The following is a 21461-nucleotide window of genomic DNA, read 5'->3' as shown; positions in this document are numbered from 1 at the left end:
GGTTGACCGTTTTGAGTTTTGTGTGCCCGATGGAGATGTGGGGGGGCTGGTAGTCATGGTGGGGAGCTGGCTGATGGAGGACCTCAGTTTTCTTCAGGCTGACTTCCAGGCCAAACATTTTAGCAGTCAGATACAGCAATGAGCTCTCTGAACCCTTCTCCATTAACAATGGCGTGAAGCAAGGCTGTGTTCTCGCACCAACCCTCTTTTCAATCTTCTTCAGCATGATGCTGAACCAAGCCATGAAAGACCCCAACAATGAAGACGCTGTTTACATCCGGTACCGCACGGATGGCAGTCTCTTCAATCTGAGGCGCCTGCAAGCTCACACCAAGACACAAGAGAAACTTGTCCGTGAACTACTCTTTGCAGATGATGCCGCTTTAGTTGCCCATACAGAGCCAGCTCTTCAGCGCTTGACGTCCTGCTTTGCGGAAACTGCCAAAATCTATACCCCTAATATTTTTTTAAATACCTCAATCAAATCCCCTCTCAACCTTCTACGCTCCAAAAGATAAAGACCAAACTTATTTAATCTTTCCCTATAATTTAGACCCTGAAACCCTGGCAACATCCTAAATCATTAATATATATGACAAACACCAATGGACCTAGTACTGATCCCTGAGGTACTCCACCAGTCACTGGCCTCCAATTTGACAAACAATTTTCCACCACTACTCCCTGACATCTCCCATCCAACCATTGTTGAATCCATTTCACTACTTCAACATTAATACCCAATGATTGAGCCTTCCTAGCTAAAGTCCATATAGAGAACACCCACAGCCTTCCCGTTGTCAACCTTCTTAGTAACCTCCTCGAAAAACTAAGCTGACATGATCTAAGCTGTATTGACTACTCCTAATCAATTCTTGACTTTCCAAATAATTGTATATACCATCTGTAAGAACACTCTCCATTAATTTACCCATCACAGACTCACAGGCCTATAATTACCAGGTTTACTTTCAGAGCCTTTCTAAACAGTGCAACATGAGCTACCCTCCAATCCTCCGCCACCTCTCCCGTGGCTAATGCCATTTTAAATATCTTTGTCAGAGCCACCACGAACCTCCCTCAAGGTCCTAGGGAATACCCAGAGATTTATCCACCTTTATTTTCTTTAAAATAGCCAGTATTTAATCTATATATTTTCCAGTACCTCACTACCAGTTTTCCTTACTTCACCTGATTCAATATTCCGTTCTATAGTGAATACTGAAGAAAAAAAAAACATTTAAAATTTCCCCCCATCTCTTCTGACTTCTCACATACTCTCTGATCCTCAAGGGGCACAATTTTATCCCTCACTATTCTTTTTATTTTAATGTTCCTGTAGAAACCCTTTGGATTTATTTTTACCTTGCCTGCCAGAGCAGCCTCATATCTCGTTTTAAACCAAGGCTCCCTATTTTTCTAAACTTTCCTTTAATCGTCACAGGGACATACCAACTCTGTACTCTCAACATTTCCCTTTTGAATATTCTCCAATTATCTGTTGCATCCTTTCCAGAAAATAAATTATCCCAATCCACACCTTCTAAATCCTTTTGCAGCTCCTCAAAACTGACCTTATTTCAATCAAGAATCTCACCCTTAGGCCTCGCCATATCCTTCTCCATAATTAACCTGAAACTAATAGTAGTATGATCACTAGACCCAGAGTGTTCCCCAACACAAACCTCTGTCACCTGACCTATCTCGTTCCCTAATAGGAGATCCAAAACTGCCCCTCTCTAGTCAGTTATTCTATGTATTGATTTAGAAAACTTTCCTGAACAATTTGACGAACTCCAACCCATCCAATCCTTTTATAGTATGGGCGTCCCAGTCAATGTGTAGAAAGTTAAAATCTCCTACAATCACCACTTTATGTTTACAACACCTATGTGCTATCTCATGAATTTGCTCCTCTAATTCCCTCTGCCCATTGGGTGGTCTATAATACAACCCCATTAATGTTTTCAAGCCTTTCCTATTCCTTACTTCCACCCAAATAGCCTTTCTGGATGAGCTCTCCAATCTATCCTGCCACAGCCCTGCTATAATATTTTCTCGAATAAGCAATGTAACTCCTCCACCTTTTATCCCTCCTGTTTTATCACACCTAAAGCAATGGAATCCTGGAACATTTAGCTGCCAATCATGCTCCTCCAAGTTTCATTGATGGCTACAATATCATATTTCCATGTGTCAATCCATGCTCTAAGCTCATCCACTGTTCTTACAATGCTTCTTGCATTGAAATATATACACTGGAGAGAATGTCCCTCACATTCACTCCTTGATTACCATCTACCTTTTCTACCCCCTGTCCTCCATTAATTTTAACAATCTGGTTCCTTTCTCCCTTCAAATCTAGTTGTCCTTCTACCCTAATTTCCATACCCTCATTCTGATTCCCACTCACCCCCCCCCCCCCCCCCCCCCGCCAAACTAATTTAAACCCTCCTCAATAGCTCTAGCAAACCTGCCCGCCAAGATTCTGGCCCCTTTCCAGTTCAGGTGCAGCCTGTCCTTTTTGTATAGGTCATGCCTTCCCCAGAAGAGATCCCAATCATCCACAAATCCAAACCCCTGCCTCCTGCAACAACTCTTTAGCCACATATTCATTCACCACATCTTCCTATTCCTACCCTCTCTAGTGCAGGACCATTGAGGTCCTGCTTTTTAACTTCTTCCCTAACTCCCTACATTCTTTCTTCAGGACCTCATTCCCCACTTCTATTGGCCCTTGCGAGGACCACGACATCTGGCTGCTCATCCTACCCCTCCAGAATGCTGTGTACTTGATCAGAGACATCCCTGACCCTGGGAGGCAACATCATCTGGCAGCCCTGATTTTGCCCAGTAAACCTCCTATCTACTCTCCTAATCAACAAGACCCCAATTATGAGTTCTTCTCTTTTTCCCCCTTCCTTCTGAGACGAGGGGCCAGCCTCCGTGCCAGAGACCTGACCATCCTGACTTGTCCCTGGTAGGTCGTCTCCCCCAACAGTATCTAAAACATTATTGAGGGGGAACTGCCACAGGGGTACTCTGCACTGTTTGTCTCCCCCCCACTTCCCTTTCTTCACAGTCACCCAGTTCGCTGACTGTGATTTCTATCTACGATTGCCTCTACCTCTCTCAGGTTCCAAAGCTCATCCAGCTGCAACTCCAATTCCCTAACTCAGTCTCCCAGGAGCTGCATCTGGATGTACCTTTTGCAGGAGTTGTCATCAGGAACATTTGTGCCGTCTGTGACATCCTGCAATCGGAGCACAGGACTACCCCAACTGCCTCCATTACCTACTCTTAAATTAAATTAGATTAATAAAAATGAACTTACCTCACTGGGAGGACTTCCTCATCTTCTGCTCGCCAAAGCCTCTCAAGTCAAAGCCTAAACTCCCCACTCCTTCACTGGACCACTCACTCATTGGCTGCTCATCCAACTACCCCTCTATTTAATTGGTCCTTGCCAATCACCTCAAGTAATCCACTATTTTTTTTTCCCCGCTCTCCTCACCGACGTCACGAGCTTGCACAAAAGGTTGAACAGAACTTGGATGGAGGGCGACATGTTTTAGATTTTTAAAAACTTAGCTATACAGCATGGTAACAGGCCCTTTCGGCCTGTGCCACCCATTTACACCCAATTAACGTACAACCCCTGAACGTTTTGAAGGGTGGGAGGAAACTGGAGCACCCAGAGGAAACCCATGCAGACACAGGGAGAACGAACAAGTTCCTTACAGACAGTGCCAGATTCGAACCATGGTTGCTAGCGCTGTAACAGCGTGGTGCTAACTGTGCCGTTCTGAGATTTTGAGATTCTGTTGGATGAACATTGTTCAACAAGGGCAAGCACAACCGATTTCCTTTTCCTGCAGGATACTGGTCGGCAGATCTCCACAGAATCAGAGTGAAAAGCAGGTTCCAACCCTGAGTGATGACCCAAAAAAGAAGTAGCAAGTTCCCAACTCTCCCCCTTCCTCAAAGTTGAATAATCTGAATTAAAGGAGTATTAAATCAAACAAGTTCACACCACAATTGAAAAATCAAAAATTATAAAAGGACCAAAAAAAAATCAGCAATAGTTCACAAGAAAAGCAGATCAGAACTTACCCATTTCAGCCATTGGGGTTTGAGTTGTATTAATGTAGCTGACTGTCATACCAAAGGTCACGTTATCAATTGTTCCTGAAAGAAAAAAGAGAAATTGAGAATCATAAATATGATTCTTTCATTCATTCATACTTAACTGAGATACAAGCCTGATATTTGAGGTTGGGTGAGAATCAGGGAGTCATGGTGTTATTCTTTTTCTTTTTAATTGGTTGACATTTTTTTCCAAATTAGATGCAATTTATGTAAAGGACCAAAACCCTACAGGATTCAGATTTAAATGCAACTATTCTTGATTCAATTCCTAGTTCGTACTCTCTTGAAGGCTGAAATGTTCATTTTTTTTCTCCACTTTCCTGGTTAACGTTTAACAGGAATTTGACTATGTACATGTTTGACTTTAGTTAGCTAAAAGATTTTAGTTATTTTGTGTATGGTTTGGTTTTAGAGTCTTCCTTTTCAAAGAGTAACTAATTGGAATGGTCTTTGTTTAAAATGTTGAACTGTTTTCAGGCGTTCAAACAGGTTTCTGAAAATTCATTTTCAGTGACATTTGATTATGGAAGGTGTTAGGGGCAGGGACCAGCTGCCAGAGCCACATTGTGAGTGGAGCCAGCTAATCACACTGAGATGTGCCTTTGATGCAACATGCATGCCAAACATGCTGGGAGCTACACTTCCCACAGAAAACTTTGCCCCATGCCATTCTGAAATGGGACCCAGAACAGACTGCTCAGAAAACTTGTTGAATAAGCCACAGCATTTGCTAATTTATCTGCTGGAATGGAACGATTAATCTTCTATCGCTGAAGTGTTTCTCTTTCCTTTATCCCTTAAACCAATTTCAAAACCCAATACATTTGGTAAACAGCTACTGATTGTCCTTGCACATACACAGTGCAGCCAATCTCTATCTGGAGCTTCACTGGAAAATGTACCTTTTTTCAGCTCTAATATACATCAGTAAATAATACACAATTTAGGCTTGAATTTATTTTTTTGAGACAGGATCTGGTTGACAATGGATAGCAAATAGAACCTTTCGGTTGATTTATTATCGTTCTTTCAGCAATCTGCACATCCCTAGTTGCTCTTGAGCTAAGTGGCTTCCAGGACATCTTATTCAACATTTAAGCATTAATCCTTCTGGTAGCTGCAGTGAACTGGAATTCACTGTCTGTGTATTGTTCAAATGGCTGGCTCATCCCTTGGCTCCACCCTCATCTACCCCAATATAAACCCTGGTTTTCCCACCTTATCTCAGATTCACCTGAGGACTATTGTGTCTACCGGCCATTAAAAGCATGTTTGTACCTCTCACTTGTCTCTGAGTGCAATCAGTCGCGTTACAGTATCTTGAAGACCCCTATAAATCAGACTCTGTAAAGCTGCACATTTTCCCTCTCTCTTTCCCACCCATCTGCCACCTCCCCCCCACCCCGTAATCTGTGCTCCTGCTTATTAACAGAAGATAAACAATCTCTCTTCTTGCTTCCAATGTTGAATTCCATTCAGGAATGTTCACTTACGGTCTGGAGTACTGATAGCTCGTTCAGTCATTGCAGCATCGCTCAATGAAACGCCAGGTGTTGCATGCTCTTCTGAGTCCTGCAATGAAACTTGAGAGAGAGAACTGGTTAATTTACAGTGGACAAGAAAGCTATTTCAACACCATCTGTGCCAATTCTTTGTAATTGTGATACAAAACCAGTCTCCACATTTTGTTGTCTTGCAATAAGTGTTATCTCCCATTTTAAAGGTGCATCCAATCAACTCTTCAAAGATAATCTCAGATGCCTCATTTCTTCTCCAGACCAAAGCGATTTATAGTGCACCATTTTTCAGCTGAAGGACTCGGGGAGTTACTGTCATACAGCACAGAAACAGGCCTTTCGGCCTACAATCTCCATGATGACCACGAAACTCCTATTTGCCAGCACTTGGCATTGGCATTTCAAGTGGTCATCTAGATCCTTCCAAATTATGATGAGAGCAACGTCCATCACCACCCACTAAGGTAGTGTGTGACCTGCTCCAATCGCACTTTACATGAAAAAGTTCCTCCTGCGATCCCTCGGAATTTCTTACCCCCTAGTTTCAGATAAATCAGCTGTGCAGAATAATTTCCGATTATCAACTCAATCTTGGTACATCTCTGACAGACCCTTCCTCAAGCCTCCTTGACTTCAAGGAAAATAACCCAGCTCATCACATCTCTCCTAACTGAAACACTCCATCCCAAGGCATCTTGGTGAACTTTTTCTGTAGCCTCTCCAATGAAATCATATCCTTTCTCATATTAACATGCTGACCAGAACTGTACCTGTACTCCAGATGTGGCCTAATCAATGGTTTATAAAATTTGTACCATCATAACTTGTTGTTTTACATTCTATGCCATGCCAATGAAAGCAAGTATCCTGTACATCTTCACCTCTTTACCTACTCGTGCTTCCACATTCAGTGATCCTTACACTTTCCCAACAAGGTCCTTCCATTCCTTGATACTCCCCAGGACCCTATTTACTGTGCATATCCTTTCCTTATTAGTCCTCCCAAATTCATCACCACACTTATCACACATTCTGTCTGTCATTACTCTGCCAATATCACCCTGTCTCCGTGACCTTTCCAGTCAATAGCACCCCATCAAAAGTCTAAATCTGTTTTATTGTCTCATTATATTTTTCCAAGTAATCCTTGCAGAAATGCTTGAAGATTTGGAATCCCACTCCCCACCCCCCCCCCCTGCAATGATGCATTATTATAGGAATTATATATTTGAAAGAATGACAGAAGCATAAACAGAAATGGGTCCTTCTTATCCACCTTAATCATGTCGACTGTGATGCCTCTCCACACTAATCCCATTTGCCCACATTCGGCCCATATCCCTCCATTTCCTTTCTATCTAAGAGCCTACCCAAATTCCTTAAACACTGAATGCACATCAACCACCTCCTCATTCCAGATACTCAGGGTGAAAACTTACCTTTATATCTTATTTAAAAGTCACCCCTCGTGCCTTAAACCTGTGCCCTCTACTTCATGCTCTTCTGCCCTGGCAAAAGGATTCTGAGTATCTACCCCATCTGTACCCTTCATAATTTTGTAAACCTCTATGTCACCCTTCAGCTTCCTATGTTCCAATGAGAAAAAACCCAGACTATCCAATCTCCCTTTATATCTATAACTCTCCATTCCAGTCAATATTCTGCCCTTTCTCTATTGCCCTCATCCTTCCTGTAGTGTGCTGACTACAATTGAGCACTGTACACTGTGCTCAGTTCCTCAGCTTTTGAAGGCAAGCGTACAAATTACTAGTGAAGTTAGTTGTTTAAATTTTCTCCTATGTTTTATTACGTGCCATACACAATTATTTCTTGCAGAGGATACCTGGAAGCGATCCTAGACCAAAGATAATTAATAAAACCCCATCGTAAATAGACCTACCTGCAGTATCAATATGCTTCAGAGTTAACCTGTGGTTCTTTGAATTTGAAGATTTAGTACTGCTTCTTTTTTGGCTCGATTCTGCTGCCTTCTTTGCAGAATTTAGAATAGCCACAGTGCTTAGGGACATGGATCTGCAAGTCATAAATGCAATAACTCAAGTCTTTTTCTTCTTGATGCTTTAATGAATTTATATTCAGTCACTGAGGACTGAATACAAAATAATCACCCAGTCTCAATATGTTTTCTCCAATGTAGATTGTGTTTGGCTTTAGATGCTAGCATCTGCAGTCACCCATGTATGTCTTAGAGTGATGGCTATTGTGTTATTAATCATTTGCAATTACATACTGCAATACATGTATAACATCTGGCATTTGTACATGTTGGCATTTGATTACCTTTTTTCAGTTTACATTTCAGCATTGGAATGCAAAAAAAAATTCAGCTGGAACAGTTCATTGCTCATCTCAAAACTACAAGGATACAGTCTCATTACTCATTTTAAACCAAAACGATTACAAATGGCATATATATTTTTGACACTAAAGTAGCCACTCTTGACAGTTTCAGTTTCTTTATTCATTCACTAGGAAGAGTAAATATAACTGACAGATTTTTATTAGTAAATCCAATAAAGCTATACAAACTCACCACTGGATTGAAAATTATAAAGATGATTTGGTTTATGTACCTTGGTTTTATGAATTTAGGTGTGTGTTGTATTCCAGACTGAGGATTTGGAATGCTACATTTTGAAATGGGGGTCCTTTGCTGTGGGGTAGTAGTTTGGGCGACTTTCATACTGGGAGACCACGTTTTAGTTCCCACATGTTCATGAGAGAGCACTCTTGGTGTCAACTTTAAAGAAAGAGAAAAATGTGATATTATGGTCTACATAGACATTCTGAATGAATACAAACAGATTTCTTTAGTGAAAAACTTTAATCCATCCCAGCACGCACACAACTCACCTACCAAAATAAAGAACCTGGTCTATGAACAACATTGTTGAATTTGAACATTTTCCTGTATTAGTTCATGTAATACAAGTCAATTCCACATGCTTAGTAAACTACAAAGAATTTAACTTTCAAAACCATCCTAATATGTCACATGAACATGCAAAGAACAGGCCAGTAGAAGTGAACACATACCAGAGTTGTATTGGCTGGAACGCACTCCTTATCCTTCTCTTCCTGGCCAATTTGCTCTTCATATTTTTTCAGATCATATTCCAACTCAGCTGCAAGCTGCTTATCAGCAGCAAAAAGGTCCTTGACCTCATTCCGGTAATCCTGCATCACTTCCTAGAGAAAGGAAAACAAACATGAGACTAAGGGCAAAACTGAAGGAGTCTGGGAGTTTTGCAGACACTTCTGTTCAGCGGGGGAACCAATACCATTCCCCTCAAAGTACAACATGACTCCAGTTGAACCTGCTTGCTTCTAATTACAGATACTGTTTGGCAGCAAGAATAGACTACCTGACAATTTACCAAGATAATGCTACTGATCATTTAAGAATCAGAAGAAAATAAAAACTTCGATGGTCAGTGTCCTAGTTTTAAATTAAGGAGTAGTGTTGGCAGAGGTTGCTGCGGTCCCTGATGAACTTTGGATGCTGTGGAAGGAGAGGGCTGTGTAAAGAAGTCAGCCCTGCACCTCCTGGCTGACAAGAAATGTAATCGAGACAAATATTTAAATGCTACGTCAATTTATCGCCACTGCACTTCAGCTGCTAAGTTAATGGAGCATTGGGAAATGTAGCGTGCTCCTGGTAATATTTGTGGTATTCAACCTCATTAAATTATTCACATCACAGAACCATCTCAAGAGAGATCACTGCATAGTGGAGAATTCTAATTCACGTATCTTTAAATTCTGACCATTTCAACTGGAAGCTAAATGCCTCTAAAAAATCCTTACAGGAGAAAGAAAATTTAAATTATCAGTTAGATCATAGCTAAATAAGATTTTGTCTGTCCCAAAACAAAAATTCACGAAAGCAAACAGGTGTTGATGAAATTATCCAAATTTATATGGCTTTGCATTTTGAACCAGAGGATTATTGTGATACATCCTCAAAGAACAATAACTGAGAGAAATCTCTTACTCGCAAGTAATGCATAAGATCTTTCAATGCTGGGATGTGCTTCTGTTCCAGTTGGCTCTTCAAAGATGATACAATAGGAATGATGTTTTCAACAAAATTTTTTTTCTGGACCTGTAAATAATAATTTTCCATTAATTAAATGTCATTCAGCAAGTTGGGAGATGGACACAAAGGAATATGGATGGGTTGAGTGAGTGGGGAAGATTCTGATAGATGGAGACATTATGTGGAAAAAAATTGTGAGGTTTTCCACTGTGAAAGAATAAATGAAAAATCAAATTATTCAAGTAGAGAAAAACTACATAATGTTGCAGAACCAAGATATCTGGGTTCCAGCCAAGTTCATGACACACAAAAAGATTTAGCCTGCGGTACTGAAAGAAATAAATCGGGAAAATTACTGCAAGTTTAATTTTGCCAATTACTTTCTGTACTTGCGGAAGTTATGGAGTTAACAAAAGTTAGGAAAGTTTTACAGCAACTTTACACTGAATTTAATTGCACTCCAACCATACAAGGTTGGTCTATTTCAAGAATAATACATTTGCATTGGAAGCACTGTAGAGATGTTTCACTAGGTGGAATACTAGAACGAAGGGGTTGATGTATGAGGAAAGGTTTAGCACCCTCACTGGACTTTAGAATAATGAGACAAAAGTTAATTTCATGTATGTTACATTCTAAATGTAGTATTACATGACAATAATAGAACCTTTACATACCACATTCTTAAAAAAAAAAGAGATGGTAAGAACATCCTTGTGGGGTATCAAGACCCAGGAGCATTGTTACAGAAAAAAAGCATCATTCATTTCAGGTGGAAAGGATGAAGAACTGTGTCTCTCACACAGTTGTGACTCTTTGGAATTCCCTACTTGCGGTGTAGTCACCCAGTATATTCAAGGCCAAAATGGACAGAATCGAGAACCACAAATGGAGAAAAGGCTTTGAGGCAGGAAGGGCCACATGGCCTACTGCTGCCTGCTTTCACTCTTCTCGTCTTGTGCAAACTGGGCAGAAATTAAGAGTTGTAAACAAGATGGTTTACTTCCTCAAAAAGCAACAGTGGATGAATGAGTTATGTTTCACAATCTCAATTGCTGATACTGGTTTTGTATTCTAAATTTAGAAAACTCACCAAGTCCCCAACAGACCTTGGTTGGGGGGGGGGGGGGGGGGGGGGGGGAAGGATAGCAAAATTCAAACTCATGGCTTCAAACACTCAGCTAGTTAATTATGCTGCAACTTTAATGAAAGAGACATATAATAAATCAGGAAAATATTTCAAACTACAACTTAGTTTAAAAACACTCACTAAGCTCACTTATTGACCATTTGTGCAACATTTGTGATTACATCAGTTACCTGAGATATGAGTTTTTTCTGTGCTGCCTGCATAACTGCAGTAGCCATGGCCATTTCATCATCTAACTGAGGTTCATCACCTGCTTTTGTTCTGATAGAAGAGAGCTTGATCTCCTTGCAACTCATCACCACAAATGTATCCGAAAGCAATTCATTTGCCTCCATATCCAAAGGAAGCATGCCATCAACAAAACACGCTGAAACAGGCACAAAGATGTGGATTTTATAACTGTCCCAAATGATCAACCAGCCTGCAATTGGCACCTGACTTGTCATACAACGTAGGTGAGAAATAATGTTTTTCTTTTATTTTAATAATCTAAATGATATTAAATAAATACTATTTTGCATACATCTCAAAATGGATTTGACATATTACATGTACTTCCAATTATGTCATTCAATTAATAAAGCTGCCATATACATTACTCCCATCATCTTAATTCTGATCTATAATTTACAGAAAAATCAGTTTATTAGGCAATTTTACATAGTTTAGTTTATGTACATTAAAAACAAACGCCTTTTAAAGAAATCAGGTGATTGTCTTTTTGAGGATCTTAACAAAAGACAGTATGACGGTAGCCAAATTTATTGAACATTAATGAGTTAGTAACTCAAAAGACTGGAATGATGAGCAACAGCTGCACATTCCAATCCCATCACAGCAGCAGGGAAATTTAAATTCAATGAAATGAAACTTTTGTAATTACTAGGTTATCTAAGAAACATTCCAAAAGTTTATCAATTCTCCTTGAAGAAACAATATCTTCAATCTGAGATTGAGCAATTTAGAGGCCAAAATCAGATAGACACAAAATCTTATTTAAAGGAAGTGAATAGTCAGGTTAACTTGTCAAGTACAATTCTCTTAAAAGGTTTAAAGGTGCATGAAAAACTTCAAGAAGAAACAAAATCATACCAAGAATTTCATGAGCAAGTTTATTAGTAACACTGAAGCATTGCTCATCTGTGAAATGTTGCAATAAAAACTTGTAAATAGTCATACGTTTGTCTTTGTTTTTATTCCCCTTCAAGGAAAATAGCTTCCTCTCTCTGTCAGGGATAGACAGAACAGTCAGTCAATAATGGAGTCTTTCTTTCTCCTAAAATACTGAATATACAATAAGACTTAAGACTTTAACTGGTAAGCAGCCAAATTGAGGCACATTATCAAAGCACAGCTTTAGAACATTGTGCAATGTGAATTCTTGCTCTTAATGAATACAGCTGTAAACAAAACATTTAATAGATTGAATGCCATCATTCATATTTATTTGAAAATGCTTTAAATTACAATGATTTATTTTATTTTTGGTTGCTTTACAATAAACAAGTTTCAGGATATTATGGGACGTTCTTATTGAGAAGAGTCCTCAAAGCTTCATGGGTAAAAAGAGCACACATCGCCACTCAGGTTTTCATCTTCATTTGCACGTCACTCATGCTGCACAGAAATGGGCCCTTCAGCAACCACATTCACTGAACGTAGTCTGTAATCTTTTGCATTTGCTTACCAAAATATGTCATGTTGTAAGTCTCTCCACCACCCTCTCAGTTTCTATCCATCCTCCAGATGAAAACTTTCTTCAGATCCTTTGTGAACCTCACAAGCCCAATATTAAAGCCACACCCTTCAGTTGTTGACACCTCTGCTGTGTGGAAAATTTTCATAGCATCTATGCATTGATGCCCCCTCATACTTTTGTACATCTCTCACAGCTCCCCCCCAACACCCCCTGCTCCAAGGAAAATAAACCTAGCCGATCCAGTCTCTCCTCACTACCTAAAAAGCCGCATCTCATGCAATGTTTGGTATTTCTCTGCACCATTTCCGTGGAATAGTGTGATTTCTCCAGAAAGGATATTGTATTCCAGCTGTGGCCAAATGAACACTTTATAAAGTTGTAAAAATACCAAAGTACTGGAGGAACTTGGCAGGCCTTGCAGTGTTTTTTGGAGGTAAAGAATTATAATCGACGTTTCAGGCCCAAGCCCTTTGTCACAGTAACCTTGACAAAGGGATCAGGCCTGAACATCAATTATATATCTTTACCTCTGAAGGACACTGCGAGACCTGCTGAGCTCTTCCAGTATGTTTGTGTTTTTACAATTACAGCATTTTCAGACTTTTACTATATAAAGTTGTACAGGTACCATTATTCCCTGCTCTTTTACTCTATGCCACAGCCAAAGATGTCAAGTATCCAAAACGTCCTCTTTTGTCCACTTTTTCTATCTGCGTTGCCACATTCAAGGATCCATAGACTTGTACATCAATATCCTGCTATTTCTCAAAACTCCTTTTAGTTTAAGCCTTAGTTGGCCATCTGGCCCATCGAGCCTGCTCCACTGTTCAACGAGATCATGGTTGGTCTGGCCATGGACTCAGCTCCACTTACCATTCATAACTATTCATTCCCCTAAAATGCAAAAATCGATCTACCTGCATCTTAAATACCTTCATTGCCTCCTTGGGCAGAGAATTCCTCAGGTTCACTGGGAGAACCTGTTCCTCCTCATCTCCAGGTGAAGTTGGTGGTAAAGAAGGTGAATGCAATCTTGGCATTCATTTCTAGAAATAGGGCACTGGTGAGATCTCACTTGTGTACAGTTTTGGCCTCTTATTTGAGAAAGGATGTTTTGGCATTGGAGAGGATTGAAAGGGAGGAAGAGAAATTCTCAGCTTTTGGACTGTACTCGTCGGAGTATAGAAGGATGAGGGGGACCTTGTAGAGGCATTTTGAATACTGAAAGGCCTGGACAGAGTAAATGTGGTAAGGATGTTTCTCATGTTAAGGAAATCTAGGATGAGTGATAAAAGAGCACCGATTTAAAACAGAGATAGAGAGACATTTCTTTAATCAGATTAGCGTGAATCTGTGGAACTTGTTGCCACAGGTGGCTGTAGAAGCGAGGTCGTTGGGTGTATTTAAGGAAGAGATTGACAGGTATATGATTCGCCAGGGCATCAAGGGTTACTGGAAGAAAGTCTGGCAACGGGGCTGAGTGAGAGGATGGACCATCTCATGATCAAGGTGGCAGAGCACGCTCAATGGGCTGATTGGCCTACTTCTGCTAACTATCTTGTGATCACTGTTTCTATGTTTCTGTCTTATGTGCGTTAAATGTGATAAACCCTTGAAAAATCCTTCTTTGTTCCTCTCTTATTGCAAGAGACAGATATTGCTGGGATGACGTTTTGATTAAAAGATATCTAGAAGATCAATCAATATATTCAGAGCAAACAGACAAGCGAATATTTTACTCTTTAGTGGACAAAGTAGATTTCTTCAGCTCATTGAACCTCTCATCTGATTGTAACCAGTTAATTATGCCTCTGGCCACATGCATTATTTTAAATTACAGCTACAAAAATAATATTTACTTCATTCATTCTGACATGCTCTGTCTCTGGGCTATCGAATTATTTCTTAGCCGTGAGAGAACAGATCACAGTTTTTTTTTGCCTTCTCTCTTAAAAAAATAATGCTTGAAATTAAAACATGATAGTATGGGTGCAAGGATTGGATGAGCTGATATTCTGCTTGCTGGCTCTTCTCCCGATTTATATACATTCAATTTTTGTATATCCTCCAAAAATGCACCAGCTCACAATCTGTCCATCTTACCACTGATCAAAATTATCCTATACCTTAAGAACCACCTTTCTCACTAATATAACCTCAACCAATTATCCAATCATCTGTGAACCTCGAATCATATTGCCTTTATTCATATCCAAATCATTAATACACATGACAGTGTCCCCCTGTAGTACACCCCAGGTCACAAGCTTCCAACCTCAAAAACATCCTTCCATTATCTCCCTCAACTCCTAATATAATGCCATGATGGACCAGTTTCCCTCGTGTCCTTATTGAAAGCCCTACTGAAATCTATGCAAGATTGCTATTCATTTACCTTTCTTTTTAGTTGAGCTAAGGTTTAGAGGTACACGAGCCAACCACATGGGGCTAGCAGAGTTTGGTTGGAGAATCTGGGCTCAAGGGGTCGGTTTCTATCCTGTAGAACTCTTACCGTAAATATATATCTGTCCATGGTATGAAGAAAGGACATAGATCTGAAATTCTAGCTGTTCCTCAATTTCTGCAGGTGCATCTTAACCTACTGTTTCCAGCTTCATCTGTTTTTATTTCACCTTTTCACTTTTGTTAATTTGTACGTTTAGCTTTTGCAATGCAAGTAACTTTTTAAATGTAATAGATAACCATATTTACAGAGAACACCCTCTCAATTTGCCTTTGACCTGGATGAAGTGGGGGGGGGGGGGGTGGTGGAGAAAGAGAGGGTCATTACAGCACCAACAATCTATTTTGATGCAAGCCATTAAACTCTTCAGAGAATTGACATGAAGTTAATGTTATCTTCATGAAATCTCTTCAGATGAATATCAATCTATGTCACTACAATATGGTCATTGTTTAGAAATTAAGTTTACATACCGTTCAGTTTGAGAAAATTTATTGTATTTTTCATGTTTTTCATAGGAATTGAAATGGAAAATACATTCAATAAATTGTTGAGAGAACATAACTGGGTTTCTTTTCAGGAGAAGGTGGACTAAACAGAATTCTGCAAAGCTGAAACAAAATAAAAGTCAATTTTATCAAACATTTAATGTATCAAATCACACGAACCAACAACAGGGTTAAACTAAAAGGAAGTGATTTAGTGGCAACCTTTTAATGAAGGTTAAGATGAAAGTAAAATTAAATTATAACGATACATCAACATGCTAAGATCAAAGGAAAAATGGAAATTTTGAGCTGAACTCAGAAAAAAACTGATGTTATTTAGAATGCTTTGTCAAGGAGATGAACAATGGTTACAGAGAACTGGGCACCTGTGGTGCCTGAGACCAGTGTTTTTACCATCCTTTCATGGGAGATGAACATTGCTAATCAGCATTTATTATCCATTTCCCTGCCCTCCAAGAAGCTTGCAAAGCCATTTTAAGACTACATCCAAACCACAAACACCAATCTGGGCAAGGATGGCAGATATCCTGCTCTGAAAGACATCATTAACCATACAGGCTAATATAATACTTTATTTCTTTATGGTTTCCATCATTAATATTATCTTGGATCACTTAAATTCAATTCTCCAGCAGATGAGGGGGCATTTAAACTCATGTAATTGAATCAGTAGTCCAAGTTAATGGGTGGTGAATCTCTGGAATTCGCTGCCCATCGAAGCAGTGGAGGCTACCTCAGTAAATATATTTAAAACAAGGTTGGATAGATTTTTTACATAGTAAGGGAATGAAGGGAAATGGGGAATAGGCAGGTAGGTGGAGATGAGCTGATCATCCATGAACCCAATGATTGGAGGAGCGGGTTTGACTGCTGAGTGGCCTACTCCTATTTCTTATGTTCTTAATGATGAATCTTTATGGAATATTTATTGCATATCAGTTATGGTAGCAATGTTTCCATGGCAATATTCAACTGCCAGCAGTTAAAAATCAGAGTATCACATTTGAAATGCCAAATGCTGCCTTGAATGGCAAACAAGAGCCATGAAATTGTGCTTTCATTCAAATATCAAACATCTGCTGGCTGTCTGTCCAGCAGCCAAACAATGCAAGTCAGAGCCCTGATGGGGACTGTTTCACTATACCGAGCACAATGCAGGAAGTGGTGTGTGTTTGACAATGCTCTGCTTTGTCTTAGGGAAGGCAGGAACCTTCCAGTCTCCCAGAGAATGGCCTGGAACAGTCACAAATGGAACTAAACACACACTTTCCAATTCCTTGAACTGAGCATCAGCATTGCAAGAAGTTTTATAACGGGCCAAATACATTACTGGCAGATTTCAAAATCATACAAGTCTGCTCTTCAGAAAATGCTTCTTTTAAAAAAAAAAATCTATAGATTCAGCCTCAACTCATAATGGCAAGATTGAAGCACCAAGGATTCATAAAAATCTACACAATCTATCTGATCTCCGTACACAAACACAAAGATATACACACACCAGGACACGCATGATAAGCATTCACACAAAAATCTAACAAGCAACACAAGGATTTTACCTTCAGAGGCTAAAGTCACCAAGATTCAGAAAATAATGACAGATTGTGAACAACGCAAGGGTCAACACACTTGAAAGAATGTATGCACTTTTATGATGGGGGGTGGTGGGCAGAGAAGGAGGTGGAGGTTGCATACATAAAAATAAAGAAACTTTGAATAGACTTCAGTGTCAATTGTCTGAGCCCCAGGATATTACTGTAGGAGCTCACCTGGACCATGTACTAGGCCTAACCACCTCCTGTCTCTTCACTGATGGCTTTCTGTCCATCACAAGATCAGCATTGAGGATATTATCAAATGGAAAAGATGTTAAACTGAAACTTTAACTGTTTCTTTCTCCAGTAACGTTGCCTGCCTGTTAAGTATTACCAGAATCTGCAGATTTTGTAGTTTTCAATGTCTGCTGATCCTTTACCTAGATTTTTTTTTAAAGTGTAAAAATGTTGTGCACACTCAGCTATAACTACACAGCCACAAGCCATTTGGAATTTTATCATTTGTGTCAAAAAATGTTGACTTTATTTTATCTTTGTTGCTTAAATCCAGTTACCTCCGTATATTTTCATCCGAATCCACTAAGACACTCACAAATCTGAAGAAGAGGGAACCTTTCCATTTTATAAATTCTTCCTGATAAGGAAAAAAAACAGTAAATGCATGAAAACAGTGGAAGCTTATGGACTAGAAATGACTAAAAACACTGTTTGACCTGAATATTCATAGTACTTCCTAACTGCATTCCATGAGACCTACTGTATGTTGGTACAGTAAATGAATGGAAATTCAGTTTGTTTTTTGTGTGATTCATTTTTCAAAGGTTTTGTCTATTCAGCATTTTAGTGAATGCTTAGCTCCGATTAGCTACAAGTTTTGAGAGGTTTGTGGCTGGCTGCCAGAGACATACAGCATCCATCAACCTAGAGGCTGTCACTCCAGTTTGTTTTAATCCCTCTAAGTAATGTTAACATACAGAGAAAGGATCTTGCCCAGTGTAGGGGAAATTGAGAACTAAAGGACATAGGTTTAAGGTGAGGAAGGAGAGATTATACTATATTTTCACTCCTATAACACACATTAAATCTTAAACTAAGTAAAAAATATTTTCATCTAGCGCCCATGCATATACTGCACACATGCATATAATGTTTGGGTGTAGAAGTCTTGTCCAGCACCTTCATAAAATGTCTTATATATTAAAAAAGAAATCACAAAACATGTGCAGATAACATCATCAGCCTGTATAGCTATCACCTGCATTTGATCTAGCCTAATCAGTATTAAAGGCCCTTGCATTTAGTGCTACCTTTGAGATCGAGAGTACCGGAAGTTTTGACAATGCGAGGAGACAAGTGCAAATCTTACATCACTAACTTCAAACTGAAAGTTGTTATCAGAGCAGAAGAAACTGATAAAAGAGTGGCAGCAAGAGAGTTCGAGTTGGTGAATCATCCATTCACGAATGGAAGAAAGAGAAAGATGAGCTTGAAAGGATGAATCTGCGAAAATGTTCATTTAGCCTGAAAGCTAAATGGCCCAAGTTTGAGTCTGACTTGAAAGGTGTGGGCTCTTAGTCACAGAGAACAAAAATCAGGCTGTATCTACAGTTGTGATTCAGATGAAAGCAAGACCATTGGCACATGAAAGAGGCATCCTGGATTTCAAGGCTGGTTTCCCCTGAGTATCCAAGTTTACGAAGCCAAGTAGATTGTCAGTAAGAACTGGAACAACTGTCGGTCAGCAACTTCTAGAAGATTGGGAACAAAAATAAAACACTGATTTTCACAGCTTCGTCGTCAATGAAATCTGCGAACTTACAATCACACCTGCGGTTGTCATTTAAATGGATGAAGTCCCAATGGCCTTTGACATCCCCGGCATAAAAACTGTGCCTGCTGCTGGAACAAAAACTGTGGCCATGAAAGGCATGCTTTACTGTAGTCCTTGGCTGGACCGCAACTAGTGCTAAATTGAAGTCAATGATCATATTTAAAGGAGTAAGATTGCTGCTAGAAAAAATGCCCAATACTGTGATTGTGCAATGTAATAAGAAAGGTTGGATGGACTCGTGTTATGAAACTGTGGGTGGAAAGGTGTTATAGGCCTAGAACAGGCAGTTCCCCCCCCCACCCCCAAAGAAATCGTTATTCATATTTGATTTTATGGCAGCTCACAAAGAACATTCAACACAAAAGACTATAAATTCTGTTTATAGTATGGAAGAAATCAAAACTTGACTGCTTCACATTGCAGTAATTCCGGGTGGGCTGACATGTAAACTTCAGCCACTTGATATTTCCATTAATCATTCATTCAAGGAATTCATCATATCAGAATGTGAGGAATGGATGCAGAACAGCACTCAGATGGCTGAAAAGAGCAAGCTACACTGAAGTTTGCAAACGGGTTGCCAGAGTGTGAGATAACACCAGAAACTATATGCAATAGATTCAGAAAAGCTGACATAGTGATGATGGTGGTGACAAAAGCAGTGACATAAATGACGTGTCATTATCAACTACTGTATCAGAAGAATGGTTGCAGGCCATCCTTGCGTATTTTAATGAAGACAGTAAACAATCAGACTTTGAAAGATTCAAGTGGGTTATGGATGATAATGAGAAAGACTAATAAATGACATCATTATTTTAGTTTTTTTAAATTTTTTTAACATGTTCTCCAGCTTTTTTTAAAAAAACTTGTTATTTAAGATTTATGGTTATTTAAATTCAAGCTATTAAAATTAATTTTGAACCAGCAGCTGCTCAATTAAGTTCACTTTTATATTCAAAGTTTAAAAAAAAAACCTTGTATAGCGCATGCGTAGTGGGTTACCTGGTTTGTAAAAAAAAATGCATATAACAAAAATACAGTAATAGGAACTTGAAGGATAACTTATTTTTAAAAAACAAAGGGTGGTGGATTTATAGGACGGGCTACTGGAGGAGGTGGTTGATACCAGTACTATTGCAACAAATAAGAAGCATTTAGACAGCTAGATGGATAGGATGGGTTTAGAGGGATATGGGTTAAATCCAGAGAGGTAAGACCAGCGTGGGTGGGATATTTTGAGTCAATGTGGTCAGGTTGGGCCTGTTTCCATGCTGTATGACTCTAAACAAAACAGCCGACCCCTGCTAATAAGCCAGTCCAATAGGATTAAGAAAATGGAACACCTGTCGTTTAAAAACAAAAATCACACATCTTTAAGGCTAAAGCATATTTTTAATCAGAGAAAGCCACACATTTAAATAAAAGGCTTGTTTTCTTTTCACCTTTTGCAACACCAATATTCTTAAAGTTTATGTAACCAGTAGGAGAGAGTATGGAAGAAATCAATACTTTACTGCTTCACAAGGAAGGGGACCCTTAAACTTTAAGCAGAATATTGGCGGGGGGGGGGGGGGGGGGGTTGAGAATTGTTGCTCTGAAGGACCTTCTATTCAATGTCATAAAGTCCAAATACATGATAAATGGAAAACATGTATAGGTAGCACTGCAATTAAATTTCAAGTTAAAATTAAAAAACAATCTTTAAGAATCAAATGACTGAAAGTTACTTGTTTAAAAAAACATTTAGAAATGCATTTCTCCCTATTTAGGTAAATGCATGATACTCATGGTAAATCAGTTCTCACAAGAATATACTTAGCAAGTTTTGTTCAAGTACAGTAATTCCGATTACCTGAAACAGTTGGGTCAGAGCTTATGTTGGATAAACATTTTTTTCGAAGAACTGGTCATTTTTTAAATACAGCCTAGTAGCAAAAGTAAATCACTTGAATCAACGTTTGAACAACAAAGGAAGACCTTTTAAGCATTAAAATAATGTTTAATTCTCACAAAAAATGCTGGTCGCAACACTGCTACCAATCACCGAGACCTCCCAATTGCCGCCACCACGTCCCCACCCCAGAGAAGCTTCTGAGCTGGTGGAACACTCACTGTCTCCCTGGTCACCAGAGCTCCCAATGCCAGAGTCCTGACTCTGAGTCTTCCCCTAGGCCTACAGCACATGCACACTGGGGCGTACGGTGTGCGTGCAGTAGTAGGCCGAGGGAAGGGTTTGGAGTTGGCATCAGGAGCTCTGGTGTGCTGAGGGAGGAAGGGAAAGGGAAGAGGAGGGAGGGAGGGAACACTAGTGAGCCCGAGGCCCCGCTCCTGTCTGGGAGGCCACTCTTCTTGATGAAACTGGGACAAGGGATTCTTCCAACCACTTGCGCCTGGGAGGTTGTGGGACGCGGTTTGAGAGGGAGAGTTGGAGAAAAAAGTCAAAAGGGGAAGGAAAAGAAGAAATGGAAAGAGAAGGTAGGGATTATAAGAATCATAAGAACAAAATAGATTATGTAAAAAAGA

The 21461-nt window shown here is 39.6% G+C and overlaps 1 protein-coding gene across 1 annotated transcript in view; it reads right to left on the bottom strand.

Moving 5' to 3' along the window:
* The window catches only part of ncapd3 (non-SMC condensin II complex, subunit D3), a 102820-nt gene that overhangs the window by 8728 nt on the left and 72631 nt on the right, over positions 1-21461 (bottom strand). The window contains exons 25-34 of the mRNA XM_069896293.1: positions 17659-17738; positions 15513-15650; positions 11969-12102; positions 11047-11243; positions 9682-9792; positions 8724-8876; positions 8261-8427; positions 7567-7700; positions 5643-5732; positions 4114-4188 (exon numbers count right to left, since the gene is read on the bottom strand). Coding sequence (XP_069752394.1) covers positions 4114-4188; positions 5643-5732; positions 7567-7700; positions 8261-8427; positions 8724-8876; positions 9682-9792; positions 11047-11243; positions 11969-12102; positions 15513-15650; positions 17659-17738 — 1279 coding nt within the window. The remainder of the gene's footprint in view (positions 1-4113; positions 4189-5642; positions 5733-7566; positions 7701-8260; positions 8428-8723; positions 8877-9681; positions 9793-11046; positions 11244-11968; positions 12103-15512; positions 15651-17658; positions 17739-21461) is intronic.

This window comes from Narcine bancroftii, chromosome 8 (genome assembly GCF_036971445.1).
Source record: "Narcine bancroftii isolate sNarBan1 chromosome 8, sNarBan1.hap1, whole genome shotgun sequence".
In the NCBI taxonomy this organism is placed as follows: Eukaryota; Metazoa; Chordata; class Chondrichthyes; order Torpediniformes; family Narcinidae; genus Narcine; species Narcine bancroftii.
Note: the sequence above shows the minus strand (reverse complement) of the source record. Positions and strands in the feature narration are given on the sequence as shown.